The following is a 14,909-nucleotide window of genomic DNA, read 5'->3' on the forward strand; positions in this document are numbered from 1 at the left end:
TGTGCATCAAATAATTGTCAGGGATCTAATTAAATTTTGTAATGTCCTATTTCTCCCTTTCCTACAGAATACTGATGCAGCTCTTCTGCCCTGCCTTAGTTATCCTGGATTTGCTTTGGATGATGAGGTTCTGTTTGGTCAAACACTAGATAAAATTATTAGGAAGTTGAAAGGCAAATATGGGTTTAAGAGATTTCTGAGGGACGGCTACAGGACGGCGCTGGAGGACAGGACACGGCGTTACTATAAACCAGCAGAGATCAAGGTAAGGTCCTGGCCCCCTGACACCCTCAGCTCCTGCAGCCAGACTGCTCAGGGATTCCTAAAGCCTCCAAGGCAAGGAGATGCATTCTGTAATTTGCATGTGCAGTTTTCAGAGATTGCTAAGTCAGCATTGAGTCATTGGGTTGTTTTGTAATGAATGTGCTTTCATTTACATTTAGGGCACAGTTGATTTCACATAACAAATAAGGAAATTATTTATCATTTCATTTAATTTCACAGCTGACTACAGTCTGAGTGTGTGGAAAACAATTTTGCTTTTGATCACAGTATTTATCAGTTAAGGTTATCTAAATGAAAATTTATTTATATTTTCCCCCATAGTTTTGCTTTGAAAAATGAAAAGTAGATTGTTTAAATATTCTGCTTGAGAACGAGCCACAGCAGATGTAGAGGCATGGTTAAAGTGCCCATAGAATTAAGTGATACTAAATGTACTAAAATATTTTTACATTCATGTTTGCCTTTTGTTGCTAGGAAATTACTCTGCAGGATTATTCAGATATATATTTACTTAAATGAAAATGATGAAATGTCTGATGAATTTTTCTTCTTTGCAGCTTTTTGATGGCATTGAGTGTGAATTCCCTCTTTTTTTTATTTTCATGATAATTGATGGTAAGTATAGCTTTACATTCCTGTTCCTTAAAGGCATAAGAGAAATGAGCTTTTAGAGGAAAGACGCAAAATTATTTTCCTCTCCTGCCAAAATAAACTATAATGCAGTGACACTAAATCTCTCATTGAGAGTTCTGCCTCCTGGCTTACAAAACCCCAAGCATCCCAACCCGCTAGATTTCAGCATTTCTAATGTGAACTGTTTTTAGAATATAACTTTAATAAGGGTTTGTTAAAAGCTTCAATCTGTGGCATTGTGCTGCATTGCCTTTTAAGCCTGAAAAACTTTCAGATGTATCAGAACTTCACAGCAGCACAGGAAAGAAAAGGGAGGGAGAACACGCTGCCACGCTCAATGTGCACCAGGGCTTCTCAAGGTGAGCATTGTGTGGCAATTCAATCAGAATTCAGAAGACAAGAAAGGGAACCAGGAAAGGTTTAGTTTCCTTCTAGCCACAATTTTTCATGTAGTCAGTCTGATGGAATTATAAAACAAAATAAAAAACTCAAAACAAAACCAACAGAAATAACACTGCCTTGATCTTGATGTGAGGACAGGAGACACACCAAACAAGTTCAAGGGGTGATCTCAGGATGGAAGCTGGAACTTGCATAGAACAGAAGTCTGAATAAGAACATGAGTAGGGTTACAATTGTCAAAAGGATTTTTAAATGGATTCAAATCTGTCCATCTTTTCTAGCACATTGAATAGTTTGCAGACAAAGACCGTGAGGGCACAGAAATCTGCCATCAGCCCCAACTCCTCCGTGGCCACCCACAGATTTAAATGTTGTGTTTGAAGATATAATAAGGTTTCACAATTGATATTTCTAAAGAAACGTTTGACATTTTTCAAAGACTGAGGCCTAAAACTGAGGAGAAAGGCACTGACATTTAATGCTGCCCACTTGCAGATTTGAGAACAAAAAGATAGTCATCTTCAACTGAGGTTAACAGAAGAATAGAAAAAGCATTTTGCACTTCTTGTGTCCAAAAAACCCTAAAAATTACATACTTTGCACATACTGTCCTTGTCCTTTTTACCTGGACCACACTTTTAGGAAATAGAACAATTCTGCTGGTAGATTTCATGCAAATATCTCTAAATCCACAAGCTTCCTTAATGCAAAATCTGAATTGTGTCCACAGCAATGGCAAAAAGACCAGGATGTGGGAGGAGCAGAGATTGCTCCTTTGTCATGAGTATCCTCAAGTGTTTTGAAATGCCCAGTGTGTCACTTGAAACACCTTTTTGTGTGCAAGCTTTGATTACATTTGTATCTCTTGGTAGCTGTAAATATTCCTGTGTATATACTGAGGAAGATTTGAAAATATGATGAACAATGCTTGTCAAGCTTTGAGTTTGGATGGAGTGTTAAAGAGCCATGGAAAGAAAAAAAATTTTGGTGGTGGTTGAAGAAGGGAATGTTAGTATAAGATTTATAATGCCAAGTTTTCACCTAGCTCGTTCCCCTTTGAATGTTAAAAAATATTCTACTTTAAAACATCACCTTGCTTGAGCACTTTTTCTTTGATGTACAGAAAATGGTTTTGTATTGTTAATATATATTTTCATTTAAGAACTTTCCATGAACTGAACATTACTCATGCTAGTATTCATCAGACTCATCTTGGGATGTTCTGCTAAAACAACTTTTAAGGGACTGGTAGTCCCAAACATATCAGTGTCTCCCCAAAAACAGCATCAGGGAGTGATGTGATCTACAGCTCAGTCTTTTCGTTTTTGTGAGCTATTTAGTGTGTAGGCACTTAATAGTTAGTTTTGAAAAGTAAGCACTGGATTTTTTTCTTCCTCTTTAATGAACCTTGAGGCCATGGAAAAATTATTTCTTCCATTAAATCAATTATTGTTTGGTTATTTTTAGGCATTTTTAGAGGAAATCCTACACAAGTAAAGGAATATCAGGATCTTCTGGACCCTTTGCTTCAACATACACCTGAAGGTATTATAATCTGGAAATTGTTCTTCTGAAACAATTGTAGCTTTTTATTGACCTGAAATTGTAAAACTCCTGGCTTTCCTCTTAATGTATTAATTACTTCCCTAATGTATATTGTGGTCAGAACAAATGAGAAGTAAGGACATCAACACGTTTCCTAGTGGAACAATACTAATTCTAAAAGAACCTATTTTATGTAGATACATTGCATCATAAATTGTGATAATAAAAGTAACATTTTTCTGGAAACATCAGTAGCATTTTTCCAAAAAAATGTTACTTTAATTATCACAATTTATGTCATCTTAAAGTAAGATTTACACTGTGCCCACTCGTTCTTCCCTTCCTCCACCTCTGCTTCATTGTTTACAAAGTTCACTTCTCCTTTTCAGGCAAATATTAACTATACCAGCAGTCAGGTTGTTTCAATGTCCCACCTGGACCCAGTTGAGAATTACTCTCATCATTTATTGTCAATTAATTTTGCAAGCTCTAAAAAACAATTTGGTATATGCGTGTGAAATTTTTTCTACCTTAGAGCTGGGAAAGTGGCTACATAATCATTTTATTATGTGTTCTCTTATTTAAATTGGGCACTTCAGAATTTCTGTGGCACTGCAGAAAAGGCTAGTGGTGGCCTACAGGCACAGCCATCCAAACTTCAGCTTAAAAAAAGAAAAAGGCCATAAGTTTGAGTGGGAGGAAAAGAAATGGCCTGAGAACAGAACAATCCAATTTTAAAACTCAGCATTTTAGTCACCTGTTCTTACATCTGTGGTACAGTTACACAAGTGCATGCAGAAAATGCCTTATTCTTTAAACTTTTTGAAGTGAACTAATTTCTGTAAGGCAGTCAAACATTCCCTTAGCAAATCTGCATTATGTAGCAAAATTTTCCTGCTGGTTGTGTCTTTTTTTTTGATTAATAATGATTATGTGAAGGTTCATGGACACTAAATTAATCTTGTGGTTCCTTTTGTTGCATGTCATCACAAAAGTCACATCTTAAAATTTCTGGGTGTATTTTGGTGCCTCACTCATTTGAATCTAATATCTCTAATAACTGTTGCTTTTCCTTTTTTTTCCCACTGCTTCTTCCCAGTAATTTGGTTTTTTTCTAAGCAAATAGACACTACTGCTTTATTCTGTTTATCACCTGTTGCTTATCCAAATTAGTTCAAGAGTAGAGCAATATTAAGGTGGAATTTAATTATGCAGGAAGCATATTAATTTGCTTTTCAATTTCATATAATTAGGTCAATCATTTGTAATCATGTCTCTAAATTCCTGATACATGTCCACTTAAAAAGTTCTGAAATAAAGTTTAAAATGATCAGCAATACCTGTGGCATAATTCTAGATTCAAGGTGTGTACCTTCTAGTTGAGAAGTTATGCCATTTTGTTTCATGATGTTTCAAGATTCAAGTGCTCATTTTAAACATTTGATGAATAAAATTATCCAAAACCAAGCTGGCTGGTTTTTGAGCAGGGGTTTTAGTTAGGAGGAGTTGTCTGATATTGAGCCTGTGTTAACTGGGGGGCACAACACCCTGAGTGTTTCACTGGGACCCAGCTTTCATGGCTTTTGGTTAAGGCTTACTGCATTTTCCTTCAGGTGACTTCTCTTAATTTTAGTTTGCACAGAAGGTGCTGCACAGACAACATACCTGTTCTGGGAAGAAATTGTGAGGAAATGTCTGGTGAAATTCAAAGTAGTTTAACATTGCCCTGGCATTCTCACTGAGATAACAAGGAATGACAATCTCTGTTCAAACTGTTACTGGCGTGCAATATTTCCTGGTCTGGATCCACTTCACCTTTCTTAGGGGACTCCAATCAAGTGATGGCAGTGATATTTACTCTCTGGCTGTGCTTGCTGTCCCCAGGGTGCCCTGTTGTCCCCAAGTATTACTACGTGCCTGCTGACTTTGTGGAGCTGGAGAAGAGGAGCCCGGGCAGCCAGCGGCGGTTCCCCAGTAACAACGGGCGGGACGGGAAGCTGTTCCTGTGGGGCCAGGCTGTGTACATCATTGCCAAGCTGCTGGGTGAGAGCTGGGCTCCTTCAGCTTTGTCCTGTGCTCCTCCTGAATCCAAACTAGCATTGCCTTGGGTTTGGAATGGACCTTGAGTGGCCCATGTGTCCCCTGCTCTGGTACATCTCTGACAATAAAAATTGCTTTATGGTCTTTTTGGTTTTATGCTGCATACTATAAAGCTTAGTGGAATATTTCATAGAGTACTGAAAATCTAAACATGATGACAGTTTTCTTTTTTTTCTGGCTTTCCCTCTTATTTCCTTTTCTTCATGATGAATATATTACTGTGATGCTATCAGCTTCATCTGTACAGTGATGTTTGTAAATGATTTATAGCATCTAATTCAAATTATTGACTGCTTAAGCAAGACAAATTGAAACTTTGGGTAGCTGCAGTCTCAGAGAAAGGCAATGATTCATTCATCTGTGTTATTTTTATCCTTTTTCAATTGTATGAGCAATTGAATGTGTGTGTCAAAGTTTGACCACTGAAGGTTGTTATGGTGAATTTCAGTCACAAACTCTCAGTCTCACTTGGAGTGATTTTATAGGCTAATGCAAAAAGAATGGTTAATCCAGAAAAATCTTCAGAGTTGGGTTTTTTCTTTAGTATTACTTTCAGGAGGAAGATATATTACTTTATTTTAACATGATCAGCAGTTACCTAGTAATCAGTAGATGGAGTTCTGGAAACTATTTTTCTGTTAACACAGAAGGAAAACAGGTTGTTGGTAATAAAAATGAGAGAAATTTAAGAGGAGTTTAAAAATTCAGCAGTTGGCAAGAATAGTAGATGTATCTTTAGGTATAGAGGGACAGAGTCTGTCTGGTACTCCACCTGTTTGGTTTTGCTGTATTCCTTGCAAAATTCCTCTTTGCCAACACTTCAGAGTAAATGCAGGCAATCTCACTATTAATTAAAAAAAAAAATTATCTTATAAGAGTATTAGCCAAGTAATCCTCCAGTGTGTGTGTAGGTTGCTGCAGTAGTTCTGCTGGTATTGATCTTGTACTGATGTTTGTGTGTTTCTGTACCGGCAGAATGCTGGTTAAATAAGTTCTATTTATAGTTTGCTAACTGTTGTTTGTGTAACATAAACATTCTTTTGTTTCAGTTCTTTGCTGAGCATTCTTACACACTGCTATTTTATTTTATTTGTTTAAAAAAATTTATTTTCAAAATATTCAAAATTTCAGAGTAATTTCTTCCTGCTTCTCTCCATCCTTACAAACCGGGTTTGGAGGCCTTACAGCAATGTGTTCATCAGAGGTTGTAATATCAGGAACTCCATTTATTCCTGCTAATTTAGAGTTGGTGCATTCAATTTTGCTCCTTACTGGTGAAAACCTACCTGAATAACAATCTTGTCCTTGGTGAAAGTGTTTGTGTGTCTTACTTTGCTTGTTGGTGGTTGCTAATTAAGTGGAAGCCTGGCTCCAAGTACTTTGATATCTGGGAAGGTATTGGTTTCCCATTTCATTATCCATTCAGAAATCATTGTGTTGCCTCCAGGGTATCAATTAATCTGTGTTTGTTCAGCCTCCTTGCTCCTGCTGTGTAGGCAGCACACAGTACCACCTTTGTAGCCCCTGCTGCTGCCTCTGGGCCTGGGCTCTGCCTCTTGAGGTGTAAGTATTTCTAAATGCAGCAACATGAGCCTGAGTCAATTCTTACCCTCCCACAGAGGGGCAAACAGAAATAGGGAAGTCAAAATCTTGATCCTGCTTACAAATGCTGAGTTACAGAGTGAAAGTGTCTGTGTGTCACTGTTGGAGGGCACATTTATGCAACTGAAAAAATTGTTTATGAAGGAAAAAAGCATGTGTTTGCAGGTAGTGATGCTGTTTTCCACAGAATTTCCTTCTTGCTTTGGATGAGGAGGTTTGTAAAACCTTTATGTAAAGGTCCCCATTTTGGAGCAAGGGAAAGGAGTCCCAGGTATTCAGTTGTTTCATGCAACTGAAAATTCATTCAGTCTTTTGTTTAGTAGCTTACTTTGCTTTGTTTTTTCTTAGAATTCTTGTATCTTATTCTGTGGATTCAGTGCTGCCTGGAACTAAGAATTTTAGCAATATTTTTATAGACCAAATGGATTAAATGTTGTCAGCTGCTGCTGATGCAGATAGGGAACTAACAAAAGAATCTGCTTTTGAGTCCAGTACATTTGTACTTGTGATAATGGTGATGAATATTCACTAGCAGTTAGCTTAAGTTTTTTATTAGTCTATTCGTTTAAATATGAAATTATTCTGACCATATATTTTAATTCCTGAGCAATGTAAATCAGTGTTAAAACCAGTGGGAATAGAACACATATTCTGGAAACCTCTCTTATTTTTAAGATTATGAGGCAGAGCCCAGTGATCTTGAAATCATTTGGGTAATTCATATTATTGCATTAGCACTACTTCACAAAATTCAAGTAGCTTTCAATCCTTTAGCTAGGGTAAGAATTCTGTGTGGACTGAAGCTTAGATGAGTGCTTTGCTTTGGTAACCCGTGTCAGTATGTTAATCAACTGTCCATAGTGATCTGTTATCATCCAGCTCTGCTCAGCTTTGTGTCCATGGATGGTGGCCCTGCAGGGGCAGAGCAGAGCCAGGAGCAGGCTCCTTTCCTGGCTGCAGTGCAGCTGCCTGGTCTCAGCAGGAGGCTGAGGCCAGCTCAGCATCCAGGGCTGGCAGAGCCCTGCAGCAGAAGGCTCCAGCAGGGTTTCCCTGTCCTGCCCAGCCCTTCAGTGCTGCCCAGGGTTTGTCCCCCACTGCTCCATCACTCTGAGCTGGCCTAGCCCAGGCAACCTTCAGGCAGGGCTGGTTTTGAGTTTAAAGCTGCTGCCTTCATTTACTCCATGGTGTAGGGCTCAGAGACATTCTGATCAGTGCTGGTTTTCTCTTGGAGCTGAGTGCAGCCATGAGTCACTTCTGGTTTAGATTAATACCTTATTCCCTTCTGTTGGGGCTTTTAAGAATAGCTGCAAAATTGTTGACTTTGAGATAGAAGAAATGAAAATATATTGTGACTTACTCTGTGTTAGAAATAAGATCGAGTTTGGACAGTTTCCTGTCAAAATACAATTTTGGTAGGAGAAAGCTTATTTTAAGGGTATAATAGCTCAGATTATGAACCTGTATTCAAGGAATTTTTTTGAAAGTTTTTAATAGTGTATTTTTATTGGAGTGCTTTTTCAGAAAAAGGCTGAAATACTGGGGTCTTAGGTTTGATGGGGTTTTTCTCTCCCATGTAAAAAAAACTCCATGTAGAAACTGCTAGATTTCAAATATTTTTAATTAGGTTTTTTCACAATTTCTTCCTGAATTAATCTATTGAGAGGTACTTTTGGTATCTTTTGTTCTTTCCAGGATTCAAGTCATGTGATTACCCTGAGATAGAGGCTGTCTGCTCTTCTGCAAAGCTAAAAAATTTTTGCTGGTTATTGAATTTATAGGTGAAGCTCTAGAATAATTCCATGGTTGTGGATTAAGGGCTTTTTAAGTGACTAGTGTTGTGGAGTCTGTTGTCTGCATATAATCTATTAACATATCTTTGTGAGCAAATAAAGGCTTGGGTTTTTATACTACAGTGTTGTAATTAGCTGTAGCAAGAACAAAGCTTGAGTCATCCATTTTAAAATTCATAGAATTCTGAATTTTTCAGAATGTGCTTTTATATATCATTGATCTAAAACAAAGCAGAACTAACTACAACAAAAGCTGACATGGCTTTTTCACAAAAGCTGCAGAAAGTACAGAAGTAATTCTGTATTTCTATCCTCATTTCCTTTCAGCTGATAAATTAGTGAGTCCCAAAGATCTGGACCCCATTGGCCGGTACGTGGCTCCCCAGGACCAGCGCAACGTCAGCATGAGGTTCTCCAACCAGGTCAGCATTAGCTTGCTCTTACTGTATTGTCATTGAAAAATTGTCATCTGAGTGCTGTGCATGCTCCTCTAATATTGCAGCTGAAGTGCAAGGAAAATATTCAATGTGTGTACATCTTCTGAATTGATGGAGGATTGCTTTTAGAAGGAAATTATAACATCTACAGTTTAGAGGAAGTAATGAACATTTGCCTTCAAATTAAGTGATGCAGTCAAAATGATAGATAAATTGTAAATATAAATAACTGCTAATAAACAGGCATGTGTGTTGAGGTTTAAGTTATGTCAGGAAGGCAAGAATGAACCTGCTTTTCTTATTCCTTCAAAGTAATTTCAACTGCAATATATTAATATTTTTTTGTATTTAGAGCTCCTAAGAGCCACAAGAATGAGGTAGTTTTTTGTATGGTTGATACACCATCCCTGGAGGTATTTAAAAGATGTGCAGATGTGGCATTTAGGGGAAGGGTTCAGTGTGGGTTTAGGAGTGCTGACTCAGTGGTTGGACTCGATGACTGTAAAGGCCCTTTAATGATTCTGTGATTCCATGTGCTCCTGTATTTGGATTAAAGGCACATTAGGAATGAGTGACCAGGGATGAGGAATGCTTGAAACATGGTAATTCAAATCTGTAGTGAATGGGACAGGAAGATATGTCCATGTCTGTGTGGGAACTCCTTTAGTTACAGAGGTAAGAACTGTGTCTATGGAAATGTGCAGCTCAAAGATGTGTTTCAGCCTTTTTATTTCTTGTATAAGGAATGTATATTTAAGAAGTTCCTTGTTCAGCATTGTGAATTTGTTATTGAAGCATAAGAGATGAAGTATTTCTCTTAAGATTCACTCCAAGTTCAGAACTGAACAATGTTTTTCTTGTTCTATCCAAATGCTGCTTATCCCTTCAGTTTGCTACTATTTCCTGTTACCAAGGTAATCCATGTGCCTGGCTGTTGCTTCATTCATAAGGAGACTTTCATTGCTTACAGTGCAGCACTTGCCATGTGCCTGTGACATAATGAAAGCTCAGTGATGTCATTTGTTCCTAGTTTCTTTGTTTGTTCTACATCATGGGATTATGAATGTGACAGAACCTGGGAGCTGGCCCTTTTGGGGAGCCCTCAGGAGGAGCCTGTGTTGAGTCAGCCCATCTGATTCCTCTTTCTTTGATTCTTCAAACCAGTCAGTTTTAATATGCCACAGCTGAGCACTTTGAAGAAGATGAGGCTTTGTTCTAAAGGCACTCTGACTCATCAGGAAGTGTCTTAGTAGAAAAGCACTTTTACAACTATTTGAGGTACCCACTATGTGATAGGCAGTTTCCAGATCTTCAGAGAGAAATAGCCCCTGCTCCAAGAGCTTCCCAAAAGTGATAATAAGTAATGCAATGATAATTTCTTTCCTCATGACTTAGATGTTGAGGGCCACTTAGTGAGTCACTAAAGAACTTCGTATAATGCAGCTACCCAGTAAAATTCAGAAATGCAGTAGGGACTTTAAAAGTCAACAGTGTTTAATGCATTGAGAATAACAGCTGTATTTTGATATTTTACTTCATCTTCAGACAGTGCATGAAGAAGGAGGGAAATTCTGGGCATGCCTAGGTCTGCTTATAGCTGTGTTCTTCCCAGTCATGATGCTCCTTTGCCATTGATGACTTTGGGTGTAAATGCCAAAACTATCTAAGATGTAGTACCCAGTGGGGGTTAGAAGGAAGGGATGCCTTTCTGAATTAGTGGGAAATGGAGACTGTGGCATCAGGCCTTTGGCATTGCAGCCAGGAGGTTGTGGGATTTCTTTGGGATAGTTTGTAATGAAACAGCTGCTATAGTATTTTGGGTGATTTTACTGCTACAGTATCAGAGCAAAAAGTTCCTTCATGCAGATGTCAAATGGGTCTTTGTTAAGAGAAGGTTAAAGATGCCCTGACGTGACTCAAGGGAGCTGTACCAGCAAAGGTCTTCAAGTTCCAGACAAGAATCTTGAGTTTGGCTTTTTTAATCTATGTTTTAGATTTGCTTAACCAGTTTGTCTGAATATTTGATTATGCCATTTTATCTAATTGAGCTAATTTATGCAAAATCAGTATCATATTTGCCTTAAAGTGCAGGGAAAATGACTAAAAATACCATACAAAATGAGAACACAGCACATCTTAATGATGTCTTTACAAATCAAAAGTAGTTTCTTCTCTTTAATGATGTCTTCTCTTTTCCATATAGCTAAAGAATTATTCAGTTACATTGAACAGCAAACTATTCCCATTTATATTAAATTTTATTCCTGTAAGCAATAAACAAGGATATGTAAAAATTTCAGAGGCCTGTGTATATAAATTTTGTTGTGATACTGTGTTTTGAAAGGAGATGTACCAAAAAGAAGGGTTTTAAAATTTTTATTTGAAGCTCTGTGCTAAGTAAATATTTCTTCAAGAAATGTGTTTTCCACATAGGCATGTTTTCATTTTGTGGTTGCATTGATTATAAACTCTAAACACTTGCCACTGAAAAATGTGATTAATTTAATGTATTTGTGGCTTTGGTCCCACTACAAAAATATGTCTGATACCCACATAATAGTGTAGATTTAAGCAAGCAATGGAAAGTATTTCAAATATTCCAACCTTATTTTTGCAGCTTAGAAGCATCAATGAAGAATTAGGTAAAGGAAAGTAAGGTAATATAGACCTCCAAAGGTAAAAGTGCTATGAAAACTGTGTCTATAACTATGTATAATTACAGCTGGGAGTGCATCAGAAAATCAGATCAAGGACAATCTCATTCCTTGTAGAAAACTGAGGCCTCAAATGAGCAGTACAACAAAAACATAATGGCTACTGTACTCATTTTGTCTGTTTATAGTTTGAAGGAAATGTTTTTTTTCACTTAATTCAATGCCAGAACCTGTTATTTCCCACTTTGAGGAGGCTGTGTCCATATGTTCTTTCTTGGGGGAGTGCCAGTGTGGTGCTGGAGCAGGGCTGTGTTTGCTGGGCTCAGTCTGTGTTCCAGAGCACACTGGGACACTCTGTGTTCTTCCTCCTCTGCTTTGCAATCCTGACAGTCAGGTCAGAGCCCATTCAGGAGTTCCAAAGAAATGGAACCATCCATACTCTCTTTACTTTGAAAGGAGATACTGCAGGGATTCTTGTTCAGGGAGACTCTTTAGAACTGGATTCCTTAGAAGAGTTTCTTTTGAGACTCCTCTTTAGTGCCTCCAGATTCAGGGGAGATTCTAACTCAGTCTGGATTGCTGCATTCTCTTTTGGAAGATGTAGTGTAGAAGAGGGTCTAGATGGTAACAATAACATTTGAGAGTGAGGTAGGGTGGGGGTTTTCTGGAATTGTTTTGTATTTTACTGGCACATGTGAAAGATGATTTATTGCTGTTTTGTGTTTAATTTCATCTTTAACAAAAAATCTTAATCTGACTAAATTGACAGAGTAGGATTATTTTATGTTTTGAGTTAAGTTGAAATATGTGTTTAGGGTTACAGTTAATTAACTGGATTCTCTGCAGGTGATGACTGTATTCTTTTAATGTTTTGCTGTGTAGAGTTAATAAGCATTTGTAAGGATTTCATTTCAGGTACAGGGAATTAAGATTAATGCCTAGTGATGAAGAGAATTGGGAAGAGAGTAGTCAAAATAATAGACTGCTTCTTTTATTTATTCAGGGAAATAGATAGCATGTAAATAAGAAACTAAAATTATTACTTGTAGATAGACTGAGATATTTTAAGATTTTTATGTTTAGGATTAGAGCATGTCTAATTTGGATGGAACCATATTGGATAATTTGTTTTGTCATGTTAATTGTAAACATGTTCTTGCTTTCATTCCCTTTAATACAATTGCCTACCACAGTTAACACAGTTCTAAACCTGCCAAAAGCTGGTTTGGAATTTGAGGCACACATGTGTGCTGTGTTTGCTTTCAGGGGGCTGCTGTGGCTGTGCCAGTGGGCACAGGGTGTTCAGTGCAGCCAGGAGCTCAGTGCCAGTGGGCCCAGGGTGGTCAGCAGTGGTCAGTGCTGCCAGGAGCTCAGTGCCAGTGGGCCCAGGGTGGTCAGCAGTGGTCAGTGCTGCCAGGAGCTCAGTGCCAGTGGGCCCAGGGTGGTCAGCAGTGGTCAGTGCTGCCAGGAGCTCAGTGCCAGTGGGCCCAGGATGGTCAGCAGTGGTCAGTGCAGCCAGGCAGCCCTGGGACAGCTGGGCTGTGGCTCAGGGGCATCCAGGGGTCATGGGGGTGCAGTGCAGCCTGTCCTGTTGTGAGCTGCTCCCGTTTGCCTCTCTCGCTCTGTGTGCTTGGGATGCCCAGTGGGTGCCATTTCCATTGGGGCTCTTCATTGCTCTGCCCCCTTTCTGACATGCTCAATGAATGGGGTTTTTCAGAGTTCTGAGGTCTCCTGGCAGTGTAAGCAGAAAGGCACAGTGATAACATCTGTGCAGTGAGAGGCTGATACTAAGCTGCTTTCTCTGCTTGTGCCAGGAACAGAGTCAGGGATTTTTCCCTTTATCCTACCTCCAGCAGTTTATAACCTTGTTAAAAACTGTGAATTTTTTTAAAATTTTTTTTTATTCTCCTTTTTGGAGAGGAAGAACAACTAATCAGTCTTTTATCTTGTTCTTCTGAAGTATATTTATCATCTGCACAGCATGCAGAATACAGCTGAAACCAACCCTTCTGCCAAAGATCCAAGGTGGCAACACAAAGCAGGAGGGGGAGCCTGGGCAGGGGGCCTGTCCTGATGTCTTGGGGAGACAGTGATGGATGTTGTGGGAACAATACCTGAGCTGGCCTTATTAGAAATGAGAAAGCCAGGACATTGAAATGGAATTTTTAACAAGAAGATTTATTTAGTGGAATATTTAGCAGTTTAATGCTTTTCCATATCTCTTATTTTAAAATACACAGCAAATACTATATAGCACAATCATCACTGGAAAGGGTGACTTTCTTTTTTTTGAGTGTTTTATCCATTATTTTGATCTGTGTTTCTCTAGGTCACTACTTGTGATCCTCCAGGCTGTGACATGGCAAATGACAGTAACAGTAACTTTCTGTTTAATGTTGCAGCAATCCTGTAGTTGTACTGCAATGATAGTTATTTTTTTCCACAATATTTAAAAGGTCTAGTAGTTTTTCACACAGATTTTGTGTTGTGCCAGTTGTGCTGTAGCTGCATTTATGTAGTTCTGGCCTGTGTTAGAACCACCATTTATTGGCTGCTGTAAATGAATCCTGTCCTTGGCTGTGTGTGAGGGCAGCACTCATGGGTTATGTACAATTTACAGGCTGTGCTTGCACAGTCCTGCTCAGTTCTTCAGTGAGAGGGTAACTGAGTCTTAGCTCAAAGACCACTGCCCAGGTTAGATCACAGGCTGTCTGCAAATCATTAGTCTTGGAAGGGCTCTCTCATTTTCAGGTTGGGGGGCTTTTGCTTTTTGGGTTGAGTTTTCCTACTGTTTGTATAAATACAAGAGATAGCACAATGATCTTATTCGGAGCAGGAAAATCTGGTATCACTTGAACTTCTTCTTCTAGTCTCTTTGTGCACATACTTTCATCAGAAATTTATTTCATGTGGCAAAAAGTCCAGAATTTTTAGCGCAAACGTAGTGCTGACAGACTTCTGGGAAAAAGTTACCAAGACTTCTTGTGCAAATCCCCAAGATCTTTATTGATATGAAGGCTCACAGCTGCCTGAGCAAGCAAGTGTTCCCTCTGAACTTCTCATTTTAAATCAGTGTCTATCCCTCTATCATCACAAAAAATGCTGTCTCTTTATACAATCGATAGAAGATGTGTTTAACTTCTGTCATTCATGTTCTGGTAGTTTCTAGACAAAAGCATTTTAGCAATGAAAAGGTGAGCTGCTCTTAGTTGTGTTGTTCTGCAGTCAGTGAATGCCAGAGGAGTGAACAAGGACCAGGGGGGTTGTTCATAGCTCATTCTGTCAGAGACAGCAAAGGTGACTTACCACATTGAGACCCAGGGAGTCAAGTCAATGATTTCACCCAACATGTTGAATTCACTCCTATTTGCATGGTTTCCTGATGTAAAATACTGGTATTCATTTCAAACATGAAATGTCAGTGTAATAAACAGTGCAAGGAAATGGAGCTGTCTCCAGTA

General features: G+C 38.6%; 1 protein-coding gene across 4 annotated transcripts in view; it reads left to right on the top strand.

The window, feature by feature from the left end:
• PHKB (phosphorylase kinase regulatory subunit beta) overlaps positions 1–14,909 on the top strand; it is a 67,249-nt gene that overhangs the window by 27,886 nt on the left and 24,454 nt on the right. For all 4 annotated transcript variants that reach the window (XM_059857047.1, XM_059857048.1, XM_059857050.1 and 1 more), the window contains 5 exons: positions 68–265; positions 843–900; positions 2,788–2,865; positions 4,750–4,908; positions 8,685–8,779. In XM_059857047.1, coding sequence (XP_059713030.1) covers positions 68–265; positions 843–900; positions 2,788–2,865; positions 4,750–4,908; positions 8,685–8,779 — 588 coding nt within the window. The remainder of the gene's footprint in view (positions 1–67; positions 266–842; positions 901–2,787; positions 2,866–4,749; positions 4,909–8,684; positions 8,780–14,909) is intronic.

The sequence above is a fragment of the Haemorhous mexicanus genome, chromosome 12 (genome assembly GCF_027477595.1).
Source record: "Haemorhous mexicanus isolate bHaeMex1 chromosome 12, bHaeMex1.pri, whole genome shotgun sequence".
Lineage (NCBI taxonomy): Eukaryota > Metazoa > Chordata > Aves > Passeriformes > Fringillidae > Haemorhous > Haemorhous mexicanus.